General features: G+C 39.0%; 1 protein-coding gene across 1 annotated transcript in view; it reads left to right on the top strand.

Annotated features, from left to right (window-relative positions):
- PLA2R1 (phospholipase A2 receptor 1) overlaps positions 1-24,118 on the top strand; it is a 103,367-nt gene that overhangs the window by 21,053 nt on the left and 58,196 nt on the right. Inside the window, exons 4-10 of the mRNA XM_040971996.1 lie at positions 6,987-7,160; positions 11,897-12,010; positions 12,448-12,591; positions 15,235-15,429; positions 17,333-17,490; positions 20,916-21,014; positions 21,553-21,665. Of these exons, the coding sequence (XP_040827930.1) occupies positions 6,987-7,160; positions 11,897-12,010; positions 12,448-12,591; positions 15,235-15,429; positions 17,333-17,490; positions 20,916-21,014; positions 21,553-21,665 (997 nt within the window). The remainder of the gene's footprint in view (positions 1-6,986; positions 7,161-11,896; positions 12,011-12,447; positions 12,592-15,234; positions 15,430-17,332; positions 17,491-20,915; positions 21,015-21,552; positions 21,666-24,118) is intronic.

The following is a 24,118-nucleotide window of genomic DNA, read 5'->3' as shown; positions in this document are numbered from 1 at the left end:
CCTACTGGGTCCTACCTAGCAGTTAAATCTGTTCAAGGCATAAAATAGAATCCTAAAATAATGCAATTCTTTCATTATCACATCTACCTCTTGAAAACACCCATTTCTCTTACTTGGTATACACACGAACTTCTCAAAAGAATCGTCTATGTGTCCCCACCTTGCTTCCACTCCTCAGTGTACTAGCTCTCCCTGACTTCTGTGACAATGCATGACCTCAATTTCCATCAAATATATATTGAACCTTATTATGTAACAGGGACTCTGCTATCTGTTGGGGGCTATCACTGAGGGTCAAAGATCAAAGTCATGATATTAATGAAGTTCACATTCAAATATAGTAAATATAGAATTATAGTTTTTGATAAGTTCTATTTTTTATGAAAATCATATTTTAAGTAAGAAACTGAATTTACATTCAACAGCCAAGGAATGTTTTCCTAAAGAAGTTGTATTTAAACTTTAGCCTAAGAGATGAGCAGCAGTCATCAATATAAACAGTATGGCAATGAGAGTTTCATACAGAAGTAACTATGTGCCTGGTGCCAAGCAGAGCGTGAGGAATAGATCAACATTGGGTACAGGCTTTGATTAAGGGGCTATTTTGTTTCAACAGAACTGAAAAGTAATTAGACCAATCAAAGTTCATCTGTTTTTGACTCATCACACACATGCTGACATTCCTAGGCAGTGTCAGTGATGAAATCCTCCCACTTGCCCAGGCTGACTGCTCCCCCACCTCATCCCACACCACCCTCTACAATCGACTGGCCAATGCCCCTAAGGCTTTCAGGATTGAGAGGGGGTGATTTCAACCTAGAATAATAACATAGCAAGAGTGGAGTGAGTGGGGAATGAGTAATAAAGTGTCTGGGGAAGTACACACCAACTCAGGTAGATGCCAGATAAGTTACAATGTCTGAAGGTAAGGATTTACTTAATTTGCACTACAGAAGAAAGTTATAAAAAGATTTAAGCAGGGAAATACTAATTATTTTTTTTTAATTTTATGGATTACTTTGGTTCCTTTTGGAGACCAGTTGAAGGGTTAGGGCAATAGACTGGGCCAGGAGCAAATTTAGATAAGATAGTAGTGAGGGGGTTAGAAAAAAAGCGGATGTACTGCAGGTCTTGTGTAGAGACAAACGAAACAGGATCTGGTTGTAGAACCCAATGAACTGTGCTGGAAAGAGAGAGCTGAGTTGTCAGGTGGTTGAGCAGCTGCTTAAATCAACAAGCAGAAAAAAAAAAGTCAAGGGCTTAAGCCCTTAAGCGCTACTGTAATGGAATAACTGAGTATCTAAAACTGAAAGAAGTGCCAGCTCCCTGCTCCATTTTTCCCCAGGGAATGGCACACTTATCCAGGGTTAGGAAAAGCAGTAATGATGAGGCATGTGGCTCCCTGTTGAGGAAACCTACAAACAAAACAAGTTTGTGTTTCATGAACTCTACATCAAGGATAAGATAGAGGAGAAGAGCTAGAAGCAGAAACATCCTAGGTGCTGAGTCCTAGCAGGGAAGTTTCTTTGAGGCTTCCATTCTTCATTCCCACTCCAAAGTCAGCAGAAGAGTCTGAGTGAACCTCAACCCAGATACAAAGAGATTAGAAAGACAACTGAGTTTAGGAATGTTTGCCTGCCAACAGCGAGATGGGCCAGATGGTCCTGAGATCTTGCCTATAACTTGCCTGAAGAACTGCAGTCCAACAAAGTGGAAGGTACAGCAGAAAGTGAGGAGTTAATTACGACCCCAGGTTTCTGGCATGCATAAATAGCTAAGTTTATAAAGAGAGAATTGAAGGAAAAAACTTAAATATTCACGTTGTAACATGTTCCATGTGAATTAGTCATATGGAGATTAGAGCAGGCAATCAGACACACTGGCCTGTGTTTATTTGGAGGTTATAAGAAAGAGATCCACAGAAATGGGATAGATAGAGAATATGTGGAAGAGAAAGAAAGGGGAATTAATGCCAAGTCTTAAGAACTCCAACATTTAATCTGAGCAGAGAAGAATGAAGCAGCAAAAGAGACTGAAAAGGTGCCTCCAGATAACAGAAGAGTAGCCAGGAATATAAAATCAAGAAAAGAAGGAAAGTCAGCAAGGAGAAGGCTCAACTTGGCAAACTCTGCTAAGGAAATGATTTGACAAGGCCTAAAGTGTGTTTTCTGAATATGACAACACAGAGGTCACTGAAGACTTAACAAGATGCATAGTTGTTTTCACTGGCATAGATTATAATAAATGGAAAATTTATACATCAGCTCAATATCTGACAGTTATAGTAGTTATAAAAATGTGCAACAAAATACCGTACTGATAAACAGAGCTCAACAAAATGCAGGAAAAATGTGTATCATGAATGGGAAAACAAGTATGGTTTAAAATCTGAAAATTAATCTAAGTTAAGATTCAGTACATTAATAGTGAAAATCACATGATAATCTCAATATATGCAGGGAAAAATCCAATAGAATTCAATACCTTTTAGTGGATAAAAAAAAATCAAAAAAAAAAAAAAAAAAAAGAATAACAGAAGGGAATGTCCTAAACTTGATAAGAGATATTTAAGAAAAATCTACAGCCAACATACCTGATAGTGTTCCCCCATTCAGTTTAGGAATAAAACAAAGACATCCACCTCTATTTGCAGATAGTATGATCTTTTGTACACAAACTCCTAAGGAGTTCACTAAAATGTAATATGTAGGTCAGCATTGTAGCATGGTGTATTAAGCTGCTACCTGTGGTGCCCAAATTCCACATAGGAGCAACAGTTTGAGTCCCAACTGCTCTGCTTACAATCCAGCTCTCTGCTTGTATGTCTGGGAAAGCAGTAAAAGATGACTTAAGTAGTTAGACTCCTGTGCCCATGTGGGGACCTAGATGGAGTTCCTGGCTCCTGGATTTGGCCTAATCCAGCCCCATTAGTTCTGGCCATTGGGGACGTGAATCAACATATGGAAAATCTCTTTCTTTATCTCTGTCTCTATATGTCACTCTTTCAAATAAAATATAAACCTTAAAAATTCCTAATACAATAAATAAATACATTCAGTCATTGATAGGATTTAAGCTCAAAACAAAAATTGATTGTATTTTTATGCAGCATTACAAAATAATCCAAAAAAATAAATATTTCTAAAATAATTTCATTTATAATGGGATAAAAAAGATTAAAATGTTTAGGAAAAAATTATCAAAATTAACCAAAAACTTACACTGTTAAACCTACAATACAGAGGGAAGAAATTAAAGAGCTCAATTATGAAAGGCCATCACATGTTCATAGACTGGGGAACTTCATGCCGCTGAGGTCAGGCTGTTCTGCAGCAATTCCCATGAGTAGTTCAGCTAACTTGGCTTATTATGTAAGTTGGGAAATGAAAAGTCTAAGTTTTCCAACTTTGTTCCTTGTCATGATTACATGGCTCTCTTAAAATTAATGATTTTCACCTTTATGTATTTTTGGTTCTTTTCATACTATGTGAAGTTTAGCACAATAGTAAGTTTCTGAGAAGAGTTCCAGTAAGCTGCCTTTAGCCTGAGTGTGGCTATTGCTGGCATTTGAGGAATAAACCAGTGAATGGAAAATCCCTTTCCATCTGTCTGTTTCTCATTCACTTCAAAGAAAATTTTTAAAAATTTAAAGATGAGTAAAGTATCTGAATAGATATTTCTCAAAGGAAAATTTTAAAATATCCAATAAGCATGTGAAAAGTTGCTCAACATCATTAGCCTTTAGGGAAATTCCAGTGAGAGAGAGAGAGAGAGAGATAGAAAGATGCCACTTCGCACCCACTAAGTTGCCTACCGTAGAAAAAAAAGAAGAATAAGAAGAACAAGAAAATGTGGCAGAAGTTGGAATTTCATCCACTGCTGACAGGATAATAAAATGGTACAGATACTTTGGAAAACAACCTGTCAATTTCTCAAGGCTCAAATTTAAAGTAAATATATGATCTCATATACATATATATGTATGTATGTATGTATATACATATATATTTGAAAACCAATGTTACAGATAGAGGAGGAGAGATAGAATCATTCCCTAGATGGTTGCAACAGCCAGAACTGGGCCAGGCCAAGCCCAGGATCCCGGAGCTTCTTCCCACATGAGTGCAGGGCTCCAAGCACTAGAGCCATCTTCTGCTGCTTTCCTAGGTGCAGGAGCAGTGAGCCGGTCTCAAACCAGCACCCATATGGGATGCTGGCATCACAGGTGGAGTGTAGTTTGCTATGACACAATGCTGGACCCTACCCAATAGAATTCAAAAACTAATAGACAAGCCTGGAAAATAGCATGAGCAAAATGGAACATGGTATTTGCTTTCTTCATACTTACCATTCTATCAAGAGGATAGATCATGAACCAGAGATTACGTAATATGTCATTTACTTATCATCAGGATGATCATGGGTCCTGTAAAGCCTTGAGAGTACATAGCAAGAAGTCATTTAGCTTCATGCCCGTTTTCCATTATTTCCCAGCACAGTACTTTCAGAGAGAAGATATTCAATAGCTATTTTCTTTCTCTGAGTATACAAAAGCTGAGAGAGATAGAGAATGATAACTTCACGGCTTGGAGTTCAATAGCTGCTCTGATAGTATAAGTATTCATTTTATTTTAAAAAGAATTCAACAACTATATAACATAGGTGCTTCCCTCAAGGAGTTCAAAATTTACCAACAGAAGAGATAATATAAAGACACACAAATAAAAAATATGACAATATGATTGAGACCCTTAGGGCAGAATTTTTCCATTCTGTTTATTACCTGCAGGCTGCAGGTGACAGCTGTCAAGTGACCCACAGGCCACTCAGAGAAGGATAGACAGGACACAGGCATCTCCCTGCACAGAACTTCATTTTTAAAATATTTTATTTACTCAAAGTTCAATGATGAATGAACACACCTAAGAGAGTATGACACTTGTTAGATCGATTGTAAGACTTTCTTTTGATTAAGTTTAATTAACACAGAGAAATGCACTCCAAGAGAAATCTAACCTTAACCTGATTATGTCCTTTACACTAAGACATGGTCACCTGCACGACTCTTATGCTGACTCCTGAGTAAATTCAGGCTAAACTGAAAGGTCACGACTAACTGTTGGCAAAAATGGGAATAAGATCATTTGAAAGGTCCTCTATACTCTTTGTCATCACACGTATAGCAGTAGCCTGGAGGCTTTAGGATTTGTTGTCAAGACTTCCAAGCAGGAAAAGACAATAAACAGGGAAGGAACTTGATCCAGGACCGACTCTTTTCTCTCTGTATCTCCACTCCTGACATTCAACTACCTTCTGGTGTCCAGGGTTATAAAGACTAGTCCTTTTAGGGAAGTGCATTGAATGGTTTGCTTTGGGTTTGTTCACTTGACACTGCTGTTTCCTAGTGTTCCCTTCATGGAACATCTGCATAAAAATCAGGAATCAATATTAAATGCATGTTCCTGAATCCCAACCCAGAGCTACTGAGTTGGATTCTTTGAAACTGAAAACAAAAAGCTTCCATTTGCAGGAATCTGGTTAAGTGATTCCGTTTCTGGTTAAGCCATAAGCACTTGCCTGCTCTTCCTTCGTGGTCCAACAGTCACACTGCATGAGTATGGTTGATGCAATGTCCAGCAGTGCCCAGTGGGTTGCCCATCTCAGGGAAGGTTTAGGGTTTTAATGGAGGGTGGGCTCTGAGGATTCCACCTAAATAGGGACATTTCAACTACCAGGACAATGTGGTTGCACTTTCTCTTTCATTCCTTCTATGTTACTTCCTGAAAGTCTTTGTTTTGTCCTTCTCTATTTCAGATCCTTTCACCAATGTAAGGGTACTTTTACAAGTTTTGAGGGAAAATGGAACTAAAAGATAAATTTATTTGAATCCATGCATATGAGAGATTTCCAAAAGGTTTGTAACAAATGCATAGCATGGAAAAAAAATTCTGTGCGGATTTCAAATAATTTTACACCCAATTAAACTTATCTTTTAATTCCTTTTTCCAACACACATTCTAAAGTATCCTCATATATGTATCAGTTAGGAAACCAGTGAAACCTTAGATTTATACATGATTTTATAACTTTAGGCTTACCAACTGGATTCTGCAGAATGCAACTGCAACCAGACATGACTAAAAACTGTCCAGATTTTCCAAGGTAACCATTTAAGTATTATGGGAAAAAGAACACTAGTGGAGAAAAAAGATATTATTCTGAAATACATTCGAAAACTAGTGAATTTAAAGTAAGCATGTTTCTTCACCATACGAAGTATCGTAGCTTTCACCATAAGAGGTCTTCATAAAATTCACAAGAAATGCATATTATGAAAACTCCATGCACAAATTTCATATTTCACAAACCTATCTGCGAATCAAGTTCCTGTGAGCTTTTTGAAGCACCCTTGTTTGCTTGTGTATTTCCCAGACATGCCATCCAAGTACATATCCTAGCTTTTCTCAGGGAGACTCTTGAAGCTGTCCTGCCTGAAGATCTCTTTGCAAAGGCTATTCTAGGTTTCAGCAGGCTGCCTGCCCCTCTGTCACACTCATGCTACACAACGATTCAGACTTCTGCTGTTATAAAATATTGGGGGGGGGGGGAGTTTCATTTCAAATATTTAAGATTACAATGTAAAGTTCTAAATGAGTACTTTTTTGTAGAACAGATGTTATTTCCACAAATAATTCATTTCTATTTTCTTCTTTCTAAAGTTGTTTCTATCATATTCCTGGAAAAGGTCAGGTCTTCCTTATGCGCAACTGCTTGAGTTTTCTTAGGCAGATCATAAAACAGCTAAATAATAAGATTCCATGGGATAACAATGCAGATTTCATTACAACAGCTCACAGAGACTAGAAAAGGCAGTGACAATTTCAGGGTTGCACTGGGGTAAATACATCCAAATTCATCTTTCAAATCCATTGCTATGTAGGTAAAATAAGGACCTAATGGATGTTGATGTTGAATTTTGCTTGCACCCTCTACAGAGCTAGGCTGTGATGTTATCTGGGAGAAAGACGCCAACACACACATTTGCTACCAACTCAACCTGCTGTCATCTCTTTCCTGGACTGAGGCACATTCATCATGCCAGATGCAAGGAGGTGCTCTACTAAGCATTATGGATGAAGCTGAAGAAAATTTCCTAAGGAGTGAGTAGGTGGATTGTGCACATGCTCATTGATGTAGTAAAATGTTGAAAACTCTATCAGTGTATGAAAAAGCATATTGTGGGGTAAGCGTTTTTCTTAGGAAATATTTTTTAAACATTGATCAAACCTAAGATTTTCGCATGACCCATGGCCCATTCTATCTGGCACCCACTGAAGTCCTCCTTACTGTTTCCATCTTGTGGAAGAGAGTTTGAGGCCACTACAAATGTCCTGTAAGAGTTCAGCTCCGGCAGGTTCATCAGGAGACATCCAAACTCAGGGCTGATTCTGGTTCTTTGTGGGGTTCTTCACTAGGTACCTTCCACTTTTAAATAATTAAGTAGTCTAATCCACAGTCTAATCCATCACTCTAATCCATCACAGACTTTCTGGGGGATGCCAAAGGACTTAAAAATTAGAGGGAAAAAGATAAGAGCACATTAGCAGGCTTTACATAAGACAATAATACAAGATGTCATCTAATATGTTAAAAATCATTACTTGTGTTCCCTCATCGCTAAACTCTCCTTTTCTCCTTTCTAGCCTAGTTATACTTATGTGCATGTACAAATGACTCTTTAAACACTCTTTGATACATTAAGAATTGACACAAAATTAGTTTAATTTAAACTTCCTGACACTATTTTTCAACTGTATTGCACAAGTAGTGCATGTTTATTTTAGAATAATTTTGAAATTTCAAGTTTAGGGAGTAAAATGAATGGAAAAGCTGCATAATTTCACAATATAGAGACAGCCGCCATATAATCTGAAAAATGTACTAACAATACACACGTATTTATATAACACTATGTAAAAAGAGTATACATTATATAAAAACATGAAGTGGCTATTTCCTAGTGGACAGGAGAAGAAGCAGAGGGCCGACTGTTCAAGTCTGAATCCTGACTCTACCACTAGGAGCCAGAGTTCTCCTAGTAAGTTGCTTGATCACTCAGTACCCCAATTTCACCCTCCAGTATGTGGAAAGAGTGAGCATTGCTTACTTCTTGCTGTGGAGTATGTTCTATAATGCAGATGAAGTCTGGGGAAAGTTCCTGATACATGTAACACTTGATATGTGCTAACCATTTGAAAACAATCATGCAGAGTTTGGTAATGTGCTTACTTCATTTTCCTGCCTACAACGAACACCTATTCCTCTCTAGAACTATAAATATGTATTATAATTTTTAATGGTAACCAACGAGCATTGGTTGACAGTAATGTGATAACCTCATCTCTTCCTATTCAGGCTAAATAGAATTATTTATTTAGTTTTATTTAGTTTTATTTGTATTTACTTACGTTTATTTAATATTATGCTAAAGCATCCATGCACATGCTATTCTGCATAGCTCGCCAATTATTTCTCTATAGATGTATAGAAAAAGAGTCACTGGGTGGAAGAAGGAAACTCTAAAGCTTTTGAAAACTATTCGTACTTTTCAGAGGGATTGTAACCATCTCCACAGCCATGCAAAAATGAGGAATCAGCACTGAAGCTGATTTGACAGAGTCGTGTTGCAGGAAAATACAAATTCTCAAAATCACTCTTAGCCTGTAATTATTTTAATGTAAAAGTTTGCACATCATTTATTCATTTCAGTGCTTTCTATCTTATATGTGAGCATTTCTCATGAGAAAGCTTGAACTTGAGGAATACCTTCCAAATAGGTTATTCTAGAGTCTCTGATTTAAACACATTTGGTGAGATGGTATAGCACACAAATCCTTTGCCTGTGGTGCCAGGATCCCATATGGGCACCAGTTCAAGCGCCAGCTGCTTCACTACACATTTAGCTCCCTGTTTATGATCTGAGAAAGCAGTAGAAGAAGGCCCAAAGCCTTGGGACCCTGCACCCACATGGGAACCCAGAGGGAGATGGCTCCTGGCTTTGGATCAACTCAGCTCCAGCTGCTGAATCCATTTCATGAGTGAACCAGCAGATGGAGGATCTTTCTCTCTTTCTCTCCATAAATCTGATCTCCCTTTCCAAGTAAAATGAATTAATCTTTTAAAAAAATTAATAAAAAGATAGATAGTTAAATAAATACCTCAATTCTATCATTTGTTTTCTGGAATTATTTAGGAAGATGGGTTCATTAATAAAGACAAACCTGGTCTGACCAAGGTATTTTTTTAAATGATGAGGATAGCCTAACATTTCTTGCCAACCAATGGTGAAACATTAATTATGCTATAAAGAACTTTTTAAGTTGTCTCAAATGCTAAGAATAGCCAAAGAAATTTAGATTTGAATTTATATTTCAGTATTTTGGATTAATTTGGGCCTTTTTTTTTTAAAGACTTATTTACTTTTATTGGAAAGGCAGATTTACAGAAAGGACAGAGAAAGCTCTTAATCCACTGGCCCACTCCTCAAATGGTCAAAATGGCCAGAACTGAGCTGATCTGGAGCCAGGAACCACGATCTAGGAGTCTCTTCAGGTCTCCCATGTGGGTGGGACAAAGGCTTTAGACCAAGGTTTTAGACCATCTTTCACTATTTTCCCAGGCCATAGCAGATAGCTGGAAAGACAATGAAGCAGCCAGGACTTGAAGGGGTATCCATGTGGGATGCTTATGCTTGCAGGTAGAGGATTAGCCAATTGAGCCATCACATTGGCCCCCTAAATTGGACATCCTTAAATACAGATTTTAAATTATGCAATAATATTTATGTGCTATGAAAACATCTGGATTTCAAAATCATTAATTAGCATTTTAATTATATTATTTAAAAATAGCTAGCAATTGGGCCCGGCACGGTGGCGCAAGTGGTTAAGGTCCTTGCCTTGCACGCCCCGGAATCCCTTATGGGCGCTGGTTCTAATCCCGGCGGCCCCAGTTCCCTTCCAGCTCCCTGCCTGTGGCCCGGGAAAGCAGTCGAGGACGGCCCAAAGCTTTGGGACCCTGCACCCGCGTGGGATACCCGGAAGAGGCTCCTGGCTTCGGATCGGCATAGCATCAGCCGTTGCACTCACTTGGGGAGTGAATCATGGGACAGAAGATCTTCCTCTCTGTCTCTCCTCTCTGTATATCCGCCTTTCCAATAAAAACATAATAAAAATAAATCTTTAAAAAAAATAGTTAGCAATTATATTATTTAAAATAGATAATCTGGATTTGAAACATAGAAGTGTCTTCCTATCTTGTCAATCCATCTTTTATTTTGCCTATTGCTACTACAAATGCTGTTCTATGATTTAATCAAATGATATGGGAAAGAGTGATCAAATGATATGGGAAGGAGTGATCATTAGCAAGAGACTCCACGTTAATACCACAGGGAACTGGAATGTTGAGGCCCATGTATGTTATGCTGTTAGTTAAGTAATTTATGTGATCTCAAAATCATAAAACAACATGTTGTGTTTTCTTATGAGGGTTTGATTCTTTCTATTCTTGTATTAAAATGTATTAAAATGTCTACCCACTAAAGATGATACAGTGTTGTTATGTAAATCAGCTGACCTCATTAAATGGGTAATTATACAGTCTGCCATCCAGGGTGAGACTTCTGACAGTAAAAGGCACCGCAACTGATGACTATTCTGGAACTACCTGGACAAACCATGAGTTTTTCAGGCAAACGAGGACATACACATGCCCTGCTTTTAACTCTTAGCTATCAGGGTTTTAATCTCAGCCTGGACCTTTGCATCTTACAGTAAACTGGATTCTGAAACTGACAAACCATTAGAGAACAATGCTCTCCTTTTAAAAATGAGATTGGTAAATGGCAACATAGGAAAGTGGCACAAAATTATCCATTTTTACTAGATGTTTCTCATGTTCTTTTTGTCCAAATTTTATTGCACAAGACATTTGTGTTTATTCTATGATAATTTTGTAAAGCTCAAGTCAAGAAAAAGTGACAAAAATTGCAAATAATGCTCTTGTTTCCATAGCACACACATGAATGCAAATGTTTAGTCCTGGCATCTGTAACAGTTTTTCAAAATTTGCTTTTATCTGAAAGACAGAGACAAAGTTTACGCATTTGTTAGTTCACTACCCAAATGCTCAACAACTAGGGCCAAAGCCAGGACCCTACTCAGAGTTCTCAGGACCCTACTCATATGCTGATTAGCTTTCTCCCAAAAACGTATGGAATTAAAACGTGAGCGCTAGAACAGGTGCCACAGAGCCAGCCTACCATGAAACTCCCACCCCAAGTTGTGGAAACAGCCTTGAGTGTGGGCACTGCACATTGCACACAGCTTCCCTACTCAGGATGGCACTGCACACTCTGAGCCCTTGGATTCTGCTGCCCCTCTCGGCCAGACAGTCCCTATAGCTGTTATAATACACAGCTCCCTGGCTGCTCTGTCCCTGCAGGCTGTCCTATCTTTTGCTGTGCACGTTGTGAGATCCCATCACCTACCCGCCCCCCACCCACCCTACCCTCCTGTACCTTCTAAAACCCTGAAGCACATGAACTCCCATAAATAAAATGGTCTCAAATTTGTGGCACCCTTAGATTAGGTTGTCAACCATGATAAGATCACCTTTCTGGATGCTTGGATGAAACAATTCATAAGTAAACTACAGTCAGGGGGTTTTAGTGGACTGTCGTGTTTTGCAAAATGGTGGAAACAACAGGATGGGGCTTAGTAGTCCATAAGCCTTTTTCTGGCACTGACTGGGATTGCCTTATGACTCCATGACCTGGAATTGGGAAAAACAAAACCCTTGCATTTTTTTTGAAACTTCATGTTGTCTATTTCAGAGCAGATGAGCAGTGAAGCAGTGGAGGTATGGACTGGTCTGAATCAGCTGGATGTGAATGCTGGCTGGCAGTGGTCTGATGGGACGCCGCTAAGATATCTGAACTGGAGCCCAGGTACCGTGGTGTTTTATTAAGTTTCCACTTGTGGCACAGGAAATAGCCTTCCCTGGTGAATCTACATGACATGTTGTCATAAAGGTGGTTTATCAACGTTCATAAGCCCCGCTGCATTTCTACAAGGCAAGCTTCTCCAGACTAGAAGATGAGGCCAAAAGGTAAGTTGACTCAGCTGAGGCTGCAGTAGGGTTTGCATCAGAGCCAAGATTGTGGTCTGCTGTCTTAAAAAAATAGCAACAGATCACAAAATATCTCTCTACAGTACAACAAAATTGGTTCTTTCACAGCCTTTGGGAGATCACGTAATTGCTTTGCCTGAACTTTACCTGCAAAATCACAGACCCCTCTATACCAAAAGAAAAGAATCTCCTCGATGCTAAAATCGCATTCTGCATACTTTAATCTCTCCTCAACACACATGCTGTATTTTTCAGAGACACATTTTGAACCATTTGTCGAATATCACTGTGGAACTTTCAATTCACTGATGCCAAGAGCCTGGAGGAGTCGAGACTGTGAGTCCACCTTGCCTTACATATGTGAAAAATACCTCAACCACACGGATGATGACACAGTTGGTAAGTATTGTAATGTTAAGTGACTCTCATGTGTTGCTTGCCTTCTCAATCAATACACATTCTTTCACTTTTATCTTAAAAACATCATACTTAAACTAAGCTAAACTTTGTGTTTTGATAATTAAAAATGTATAACTAGCTAATATCCAGTATTCTAAAGGTTCTCTGAAGTGGACAAATGCCTATAGGTTTTTAGTATAAACTAAAACAAAATTTCCTACACATAGCAAATAGTTTGTTCAATTCTTAAAAATAAAAAACAAAAATCTACAACTGGGTTTTAGTCATTTAGTTTGTGTTAGAGAAACAAACTATTCTCCCTTTTACCTTTTAGCTCTGAATTCTATATTTCCTCTAGAAAGTAAGCACAGATTGGAAGATAGTTTTGTTAAATCTTCCACTGATTTTTAAATTATTTTTAAGCTGATACATAATTATATGTGTTAGGGGAACAGTACAATTTTTTAAAGGATTTAAAAAATTTATTTGAAAGGCAAAGCTACAGAGAGAAAAGGAGGACAAAGACAAAGAGGTTGAGTCAGGGAGAAGGTGAAAGAGAGAGAGAGAATCTTGCACTGCTGGTTCACTCTCCAAATGGCCACAACGACAAGGGCTGGGCCACACCCCATGCTGGGAGTCTGGAGCTTCTCCTAGGTCTTTACCATGTGTGTTCAGGGCCCCAAGAACTTGGGCCATCTTCTGCTGCTTTCCCAGACATGGAAGCAGGAAGATGGGCTGGAAGTAGAGCCAGGACTCCAGCTGGAGCCCATACGGCATGCCAGAGCTAAAGGTGAAGTTTTAGCATGCTGTACCACAACACTGGCTCCCAGTATAATGCTTTGATCCATGTATACTTTGTGTAATAATCAAAACAGCTTACTATTACCTATATGATAACATTTATCTTATCTTTGTGGTCAGAACACTCAAAATCCTCTCTTCTAGCAACTTTATCTCCCCACTATATAATGTAACCCCAGAACTGCATTTAAGTGTCTTGATTTCCTATTTCATTGATTTTTCTAGCACACCTGTATTTCTTATTCAGAACACATCCTGATGAAATAACATTCAAAACTTTTAGATGCCATAAAGGCTTGAGGAATACCTAATTGCAATCCAGTGCCTGAAATCCAATTATTTGTTTTTTTTTAAGGACTATTATTTCTTTTAGTATCTGGGGGAGTTAATGTTTTAACTCGGAAAGTAGAGATAAAAACAACCATTTTTAAAAGAATCATTACAAGAATAAAGCAGCAATTCTAGAGTTAAGATAATAAACTGAACCATCATTTTCAAAGATTATTATTGCCAAGTGGATCTTATCTTTTTTATAACCTTGGAGATGCCAAGTTTAGAAATGCCACTGAATGTGGAGGAGAGAGTGGGAAAGAAGCCGCTTCCTGTCATTTTTTCTGTCAAGATTATATTCCCATCATTCTGAGAATTTGCTGAAATTGTTACTGGATATTACTGTTCATGTCATTCTACCACTATCTTCTTTCCATGCTCCTTTCTCCATTTCTTCTGTCACTGTGATTTCTATTTCCTCTGCCTGCCTGAATTCCCTCCTGCCACCTTTGTTTTCATCTGTTTTATCCATTCCTGTGACCTCTGCACAGTACAAATTGAAGTCAAATGACCAGAATTGGGGGTAGTGACACTCAGCTGGTTTGAAATATTTGCTGTTGCTTCGTCAAATTCTTTTGAGGGGTAGGCCAGTGCCTTCAGATTGTACTGCTATGATTTCAAAATCTCTGCTGGTCCTGTCCTTGTTCCAGCTGGAGTTTCCCTTTTATCTTTGCATCTTGACTTTAGAGACTGAACATTTCACTTTTAAACACTGCTCTAAGTTTTTTAGATTACAGACTACGTGGGTTGATGATATCACAATGTTCTCATAGTTTTTGACTATGAATCTAATTACTACCAGAGTCCCAGAAGCAACTTTCAATTTGTTTGCTTACCCAACAGTAGCAAAGACTCATCTAACAGAATTAGTTCTGAAGAGTGAGGGGGCCCCTGGCTGTGATTAATACAATATAATTCTAAAATTAATACAATATAATTCTAAACAGCTTTTGGAAAAAGAATGGCAAGCATTCCCCAAACACCAAGGCTCTGCAATTCCTGTAAGTGCTGCTCATCGGCATATCCACCCAGGGTGACACCACAGGCAACCAAAGGTGGCTGTCCAGGTGACATTTCTGTCAACCCTGTGCTGGAGAACACAGTCTGAATGTGGACTCTTTTCAGCAGATGATAACTGTGTGCCCCGTTCACGCCCTGCATATAAAGTCCCTGCACTAGAACTTAAACTGTGTTCCAAAACATCACTCTTTGTGCCAGGTGAAAAGAGTTCACAGATGGAAAATTTACTGTTCAAGATTCTATTTGGTCCTAAGTCTCTGTCATTGCATGACTGTTGCCACAGCTTCTGCTTCTCCTTACCTGACAGTTCCCAGATCAAGAAGGGAATCCTACACTAGATCCTCCTCAATGCAGAAGGTCTAGAATTCCATGACTTATTTCCTAGGTTTATCTTTTTCATGTTGTAAAAATTATCACACTGATGACCATTTATACAAAGGGTACTAAGTAAAATACTTGTGGAAATGACATTGTTTTTGTTTGTTTGAAAAGAAAAAGATGCTTGGAAATATTATGCCACCCATTGTGAGCCTGGCTGGGAACCCTACCATCGTAATTGCTACAAACTTCATAAAGAAGGAAAGACTTGGAATGAGGCTTTGCATGCTTGCCTCTCTAGTAACAGCACGTTAGTAGACATACGCTCATTAGCAGAGGTGGAGTTTCTTATCACCTTGCTTGGAAATGGTGAGTACAGCTTTGCCTTTGAGTTAAAAGCTAAGTTTTCTTGTGTCTTGAAAATAAACTGAAAATATGTCATGGTGAAAAAAATTAAAAGAAAAAAATGAGAAAGGAAAGAAGGGAGAGGTTAGGAGTCGAGGTGAGAGGAAGGGTTGGGCATGAAATGTCACCATGTGCTTAAATCTGTATATATGAAAAACAAGTTCACTTACCGCAATCCGCAATAAATCAAAATGTCTTAAAAAGTAGAAGAGAACAGAAATAATAATAGAAATTATTGTAGTAATATATGGAAAACTCTAATTCCATTGCAACAAATATCAAATAATTCCAGCATCTGCCCAAATAAAAGTTTGAGTTAGACTACCATAACTATTTTTATTAGCAGAGTTAAAACACATTTCAACTATTTAGAAGACCTTATTTATGACACATATATTTGAAATTTCCAATTAATATCCACACAGAGTATAAATTCATTAGACTGTTATGAAATAGGTGTTCAGGAACTTTGCAATGTATTCATACATGCCAGATATTTAAATTTTTTTAAAGGCAGAGGTCATTTTCTGAAACTGTCAATAAAAAAGCTTAAATTTGTAATTCAGCATTATGTCCACGCGACAGCAGTAATGTGTAGAAGTGATATAATGCAGGCAGTAAAGAGAATTTGGGGGCAAATGACAAGTTTAAATAAATTTGAGAAGTGGTACTAGTTCATTCATCTGGTGCAGGGTTCTCAGGCTGTACCCATATTCACAAGTTCCAGGCTGCTGGGACTTCACCAAACTTAGTCCAACTGAGCAGGTCTGCTTCTTCCTGTCATGTGTAATTTGACATGGAAGTCTGCTGAAATCACTGCAGCCACCTGCTTCATATTTTACTTTTTAAAATTAAAAGGAAACTGCTCAGATTCTATTTTTCAATAATATGTTTTCATTTGAAGGGGAAACACAAATCCTTCTTTGTCTCTTTTCCCAATCCTTTGCCAATGGGATTAAGATGATCCATCTCAATAAAAGCTTTTGAACCTCATCCAGGCATCTAAGGTTTTTTCACCCTACCCTGCCTGACAAGCTTGTATTTCTTTTTTTTTTTTTTAAGATTTATTTTATTGGAAAGGCAGATTTACAGAAAGCAGGAGACATGGAGAGAGAAGGTCTCCCATTTGCTGCTTCACTCCCCAAATTACTACAATGGCCAGAGCTGAGCTTATCAGGAGTTGGGAGCAAGGAGCTTCTTTCTTGTTTTTCACAAGGGTGCAGGGTTCCAAGGACCTCGCCCATCCTCCATTACTTTTCCTTAACACAAGAAGAGGTCCAGATGGGTAGTGGAGGAGGTGGGACATGAAATGGCATCCATATGGATGCTGGCACCACAGGGTGGAGAATTAGCATGCTGTGTCACAGCACCAACCTCAGCTTGAGTTACTTTTATAGAAACCTACTGTTTTCTATTTTAGTAACAACAAAAAAACGGGGAAAAAATTAAAATGGCTATGAAAAGACTATTTTTTAAAACTAGACTAGTATTAAAAAGATATTTCTCAGTATGCCCTTTTCGTGGTCTAGTGGAACTTTTTAGTTTTCCTTCCTCCGGACAGAAGTAAAATCAGACTTTTGAGATCTGCTTTACCTGCAGTAGCAGGATACAGCATGCCAGAAATTTGATTTGCTTCAGTATTGCCTTTATATTGGCTTTAGCTCATACTCTGCCTCATTTATAATGCCTGTATTGAGCCAAAGTGGATGTTATTGGATGTGGGGAAATTTAAATAGGTATCACTGAGACTTAAATGAGATTTCATCATATGAAGAAGTAACCATCAAACTGGTATATTTTGATCATAACCCTAGTACATCCTTTGCAAATGTAAGTCTTGCAAATAATTTGTATTTATTTCTTACAGAAAATGCATCAAAAACATGGATTGGTTTGAGCAGTAATACATTTCCCGTTTCCTTTGAATGGTCTAATGGCTCCTCAGTCGTCTTCACGAACTGGCACAAACTGGAGCCTCAGATTTTTCCAAACAGAAGCCAGCTATGTGTCTCTGCTGAGCAATCTGTAAGTTGATTCATTTTTGCTTCAGTGCTCATTTTTTTTTTCACCAGTACTAAGGATCATTTGTTCCAATGACATGAGCTATGACAGACTTAAGACAGGCATAGTTTCTGCTTCTTGTGTGGCTTCCATGCTAGGCAGTGAACAAGGACACACAGGGAAAAGCATGGCCATCATTGTCGCAAAGACTGCTCCAAGAAAATTCATGCCAGTTTGGAAAGAAGCTTGGTGGGGACAACTACTTCATAGAGACGGTCACTTCTGAAGAGATGGCATTTAAGCTGGGAATTAAGCAACCTGAAAATTTTCTTTCGAATTGCAGGGGAAGAAAATCTAGGCAGGGGATAGATAGCAAACGTAAAGGCCCAGATGCAAGCCAAGACCTCCTGTGTTTAATAATTAAAAAGGAGACCAACAGCGACGAGGTGGTAGAGGATAGGGCAGGAGAAGCGCTTATAGGCCATGGGTCAGAAACCACTGAAATACTTCAAGGAACCAGAGAGCATAATCTGAAGGAATGAACTGACTTACACTTTAAAAACAAAGGTTTCCTACCTAATGAAAGCATTGGAGAAAGGTCAAACGGGAGCAGAAAAACCAGTTTGAAAACTTCTCCCAGATGGAATCAGGATTGTTTCTACAGAAAGAAGTGGACACACTCAAGGGTGCACTGGAAGATAGGATGAGTTTTTAAATCAGACAAGGGGACTGGAGAGAGGTAGGTGTCCAGCTTCAGCAACAGTCACTTTGGTGGATGGTCATACCTTGACCATCATGGTGACACTGAGAACTGCAGGTGCTCTGGGGAGTCATGGTGTGAATGCTCCACTGTCTTAACAAACCCTCTAGAGTCTGAAAAGCTTTTGTAAGCCCTTTGAAAATTGTGACTCAGCTGTAAATCTTGGTCTTTTACTCACACAAACAGAATGGTCCCTATAGTCTTAATATCAGACTTATCTGTATGTTCCCATCTTTAATTTATTGAAACAATTTAATTATACAAAATTAGCTTAACCACAAGCCATGTGGATGGATTATTATGCATTTAAAACAGATTTAACCTTCTTGATTATATGGACAGCTGATGATCATACCAGGTGAGTGGTATTTGAACTGCATCAGAAGAGGGGGAAACAATGGACTTTCTAGATTTGTCTCAGGTTTGCCCTGCGAAAATCCACCACAGCTTCTTCTACAGTATTTGAGGTTTCAGTGATTTGCGAGTTTAATATAATTAAGACTGCCTTCATCTCCCATGAACAAAAAGGATATTTCAGTTAACGTAATCACAGAACAGGAGCCAACATTTGAATGAGAGTAGTTTTATACAGAGTAAAAACAAGTATTCCTATCTTTGGGGAGGTTCAGGAAAATGTTACTTCAGGATGATATTTTCTGATTCCTTTTTAAACATTTTTTAAAATTTCCTTCATGTGAGAAACAGACACAGAGACAGATGGACAGAGTTCTTACTTGCCAGTTCACTCCCTAGAGGCCTGCAGCAGCGTAGGTATAAGCCAGGACCCAGGAATACAACCGGTGTAGCCCATGTGGGTGGCAGGAATCCAGTGGTTCCAGCCATGACCTCTACCTGCCAGGGTCTGCACCAGCAGGAAGCTGAAGACCGGAGGCAGTGCGGGATATCAAACCCCACTAATCCAGTGTGAAATGCAGACTGTTCCATTACCAGGCTCACTGCCCACTCCACCATGGCTCATTTTGGCTATCAGTGGCTACACAGCTACTTAAATAGTAGGCATGTAATAATTAACATTTATTTCTATCAAGTGGATCTTACTATGAATATAATTATTATAGTTACCAAGTACTAAATTTTGAGAGTTAGGAAACTGTTCATTCTCTCCATTGGACAATTTTTAAGCAACCAGAGTCTGCCTGACACTATCTTATAACTGCATGGTTTGCTGGAATAAGCTGTGGCAGAGGGATGTGGGCTGTGAATACAAGTGGACATGTCATACCCACTGCCATATAGGATGTTTCTGAATATCATAGAAATGTGTGGTTTTAATGTAACATTCTATTTGTGCATTAAAATAAAATAAAATCCTTTAGGATGATAAAATTTTAGATTGTTGACAGTTATTCTGTTATTATGAATGAAGGACCTGAGAAGCCTTTGGTAGAACTAAAAAAAAGTATCAAAGTAATTGCCTACCATCTAAAGGGAGAGCACTCTGAAGAAAGATTTTGAGAGTTAGCCGGGCTGCTCAGCTATGAAAGTGCTGTCTAGGGAGATTCGTGGCAGCTTCCAGCATCACAAGTTATACATGAAAACAGCAGATTCACTTGAATACAAATAAATGGCTGAAGAGGGAAGCAGCATTCTCACTTGGTCAAAGAGATGGCTTTGTCCACATGTATAGCATTGGTTGTAATAAAGGGGTATGAATGTTATTGGGTAAGGTTTTAGGGGTGTTTGGAGGGGGGAAATGATTAATTCGGTTGGTGTAGAGGGATGGGAAGGGGATAATTTAAGGAATAGGGTGGAGGTATGGGTTGTTGTTAATGGGGGAGTTGGTGGGGGGGGTGGGGGGGGTGGGGTGGGGGGGGGGGGGGGGGGGGGTGGGTGGGGTGAGGGGGGGGGGTGGTGGGGGGGGTGGGTGGGGGTTTGTAGGGTGTGGGGGGTTTGTGGGGGGGTGGGTGGGGTGGGTGGGGGGTGGGGTGGGGTGGGGGGGTGTGGGGTGGTGGGGGGTGATAGGGGGGTATGGGGTTGGGTTGTTTTGTTTGTTTGTTTGTTTTTTGATTTTGTGTTTGAGTTTTTTTTTATTTGTTTTTTTTTTTTTGTTTTTGTTTGTTGGGTTTGGGATTTTGTTGTTTTTATTGGTTTGGTTGGGGGTTGGTATTGTTGGTTGGTTTAATGATGTGTTTGTTAATGTTTTTTGTGTGTTTGTGTTTGGGGGTATGTTTAGAATTTGTTTGTTTGTGTTTGTTTGGTTATTGTTTGTTTGTCTGGGTTGTTTTTTTGTTTGTTTTTTAGTGGTTTTGGGGTTGTTTTTATTGTAGTTGGGGGGGTATAGATGTTTACAACTTTGCTTCTGATATCAATCATTATCCCCATTTTTGGTGACCACGAAACCTTGTGCAAAAATGAAATGAACCTTCAGGGTGGCAATGAAAATCCTTGACTCACAGGAAAATACCCAATATTATGCTTGGCACACAGCAGTCAAGAACATCAGTTGCTTCCTGTTTCCTGTCCACTCTGATGGCATGTGTGTCTTAGACCACTGACACATCTGGGATGACCTCTCCAACAGGAAGAGTGTCTGCTAGGCAATGTCCTAATATATAAACCCAATGGAATCCCTTGACACTGGGGATATTTGTTTTCAGAAGCAATGAGTTCACCCTTCATGGGTTAGCATGGAGCATAGTCATTCAACTTGTGACATCTTTCCTCTTAGGAGGGACACTGGAAAGTTACCAAGTGTGAAGATACACATTTTTACACTTGCAAAAGGCCGGGCCATGTCCTTTCTGATGCTGAATCAGGATGTTCAGAGGTAAGTGTTACTCACACTGCAAGACACTACAATCTAGGCTCAAAGGCTGCCTAACTTGGACAATACTTGTATATCTACCAATAATTTAAATTATCGATAATTTAAAGTAAAAATCTATTTTGTTTTCTTTCTCACTCTTTTTCTCGTTCCCTCTGTTGCAGCCCCCTTCCTCTTATCTCTCCCTTACTCTTTCTCCCCCTTTCTTGCCTTTCTCTCTCTCTCTCTCTCTCCTACCTCTTCCTCTATTTCCCCTCCCTTCCCGGCAGCCCACCTCTTTTTGTTCTGGTTATGGGGTACTTTCGATAAACCAGTTATCAGCCAGAAACACCTGAATAATTTACAGCTTCAGAAAAATCATGGTCATTAAAGCCATTTTCAGGCTGAACAAATATCAAGATATGCAAGCAAAAGTCTGAGGAGTTTTGAGTGATTTTGAAAACCATACGATTGAACTAATAAATGTGGATGTTCAAGAAAAGTCCTTTGATATTCAACTAAATTAGAGTATGACCTTAATTCCCTTTCTCATTTTTTTAAGGCGTGGGAGAGACATGGTGAATTCTGCTACAAAATTGACACAGTCCTTCGAAGCTTCAAGGATGCTTCCAATGGCTACTACTGCCCTCCTGCACTTGCGACCATTTCAGACAGGTACCTAACATTCTAACAGAAACATCGCTGAATTCTTGGAATGATGAAATGTGACTGTAAATAGACTTTGGTGTCACCTTAAAAACGCTATAATTATAGTATTAAATTATTTAAACTCATTCTATATTATTCTATATTATGCCTAAATTTATTTTTGAGTTGCCAATAGTAAAATTTAAGCTGTATCCTATTTTCCATAAGAATTTTAATTATCTACCTTGGTCCAAATATTCAGTTGTGTTAAGATTTTGAAGATCTAAATACATGTAATGGAAGTACATTGTTTAATAATTTAAGTATGCTTTAATATGTGTGAGCTGCCTAGGGATATTTTCAGCAGAGAAGGAAGTAACTAAGATGCGGATGTTTTCAAATGCCTCACCACTGCCTCTTCAGTCTACCTTGTTAGATTTAGATTTCTCTGGGCACTGGTGACCTCCTAATGATGGCAGCAAGCCTGCATGCCTGTCTCTCACTCCACATGATTTGCAGCATGCCACATGCCACAGATGTGTAATAGGGGATAAAGGTGACTTTGCATTACTGTCAATGCCACAAAGAGAGTCTAGTGGGGAGAATAACTCTTTCATGCTGAAAAGTGAATCAAAACAGAACTCTTCAGTAGCCCCAGAGGGAAGTGCACTTGCAAAACAAGTCACTCACTTTTCTTTTGCCTAGGTCACTGCCTTTGCAAATGCCTACATGAGGGGAAAATATTGTGGTACTACCCGCTGTGCCATTTCTCACAACTTTCACATTATGTATCAGGGTGTTGATTCAAGTCCTATCTTTCTGGTTCACACTAAGGCATCTGTGAAGACAGTGGCAGAGAGTCCAAGCATTTAGGTCCTTGCTCCTCCTCCTGGTTCCTGGCTTCAGCCTAGCCTGGCATCATTTGTTGTAGACATTTGGGAAGTGAATCAGTGGATGGAAGGTTCTCTTTCACTCTCCATCCCTCTATCTTCAAATAAACAAATAAATGAGTATTTTTTTTCCAAATGCTCTTTGGATACTAGGAAATATTTCAGGACAAGTGGTGCTATGATTTCTAACCACAGACCTTTCACATCCACATCTAATTGGTGGAGGAGTACATGTTCTTTACTCTCCACACTTTGGGAATCAAAAGCCACCACTATTTCTTTTTCTCCTTTTATTGTTCTACCTTCCTGCCTTGTCTTTCCTCAAAAGAAATGCAGAGATGCACACACACACATACGAACGAATGGATAGATAGCATTTGGCAAAATAATTTGGCCTTTTCAGAGAATAATACTATCAATTTAAGAAATGCTTAGGGCTTTTTGTTTTAACAAAAAGAGAGAGAAAGAGAGGGTGAGCGAGACAGAGATCCAGTCTGCTGCTGTAAACCCCAAATGCCCACAATGACCAGCACTGAAGCTACAAGCCAAGCTCTCAACCCAGGTCTCCCACGTGCTTGGCAGGAATTCCATTTCCTGAGGCATCATCACTGCTTTTAGGATCTACATTAGGATCTGGAGTTAGGAGCTAGAGCTGGGAATTAAATGCAAGTATTCCAGTGTGGGGGTGCAAGCATCTAATCTATTAGGCCCAACAGCCCAACACTACCATTGGTTGGCTTCAGGGTTCTCCCTCATTTTCCCTTTTTCTTTCCCAGGTGTAGCTTCCAGGCAGAATAAATCCCTAACCCATTTTACTTAATTACTCACCCCAAGACACTGTGTTTGAGGACTGTCAGGATGTAATACTGGACATTACAGCACCCTGTCCAATAAAACTCTGCTCTTCTACTGATATAATTTACATTTTCCACTGGAGAAAATAATTCTAACTCTTTCAGCTATTTCTTATGTCATTCTTTCTTCGTTAAAAATATTCATTGGGCACCTGTCACACAGCTGACAATTTGCTAATGGCTTTTCATATGTTATCTGACCATGCAAAATTTTAATAGTTAGGAGTTTATTAGAAAGTTATTTATTGAATAGCTACTTTGTGAGATCCACTATATTAACCACTGACATGCCCTAGGAAAGAAGTCAAAGTGATGATACAATCAAACAGGATGAAACAAGAGAAGATATGAATGTGATTTGGGCAATGAACATACTAATTTCCACAGATATAAAAAATAGGTGGAGGCTAGCATTGTGTAATAGTAAGAGAATAAACACACATTGATGGTGCATGTGCAGACCACACTATATAAGGAAATACCCAGCGTGAGTGCACCAAAGAGAGTCTTGCAAATGGGAGAGAATTTGTGAACATGGAAACCTGTGACAGCAGGAGAGCAGAAGAGGTTTTCCACTGAAGAAAAACAGAAAACAACAATTGTACATCTGGGTGCACATGTAGTATCTTGCCTTTTTACCTCCTTCGGGAAGAATAGGATGACACCCCAATCAATTAGAAAACCAGATGGGGTCTGCGCACCTGCCTTGAGTCACAGATGTGACAGTTGCACCCTG

The sequence above is a fragment of the Ochotona curzoniae genome, unplaced genomic scaffold (genome assembly GCF_017591425.1).
Source record: "Ochotona curzoniae isolate NIBS_2020 unplaced genomic scaffold, NIBS_Ocur_1.0 contig_2210, whole genome shotgun sequence".
NCBI lineage: Eukaryota > Metazoa > Chordata > Mammalia > Lagomorpha > Ochotonidae > Ochotona > Ochotona curzoniae.
The sequence above is the reverse complement of the archived record's forward strand: the minus strand, read 5'-3'. Positions and strand labels throughout refer to the sequence as shown.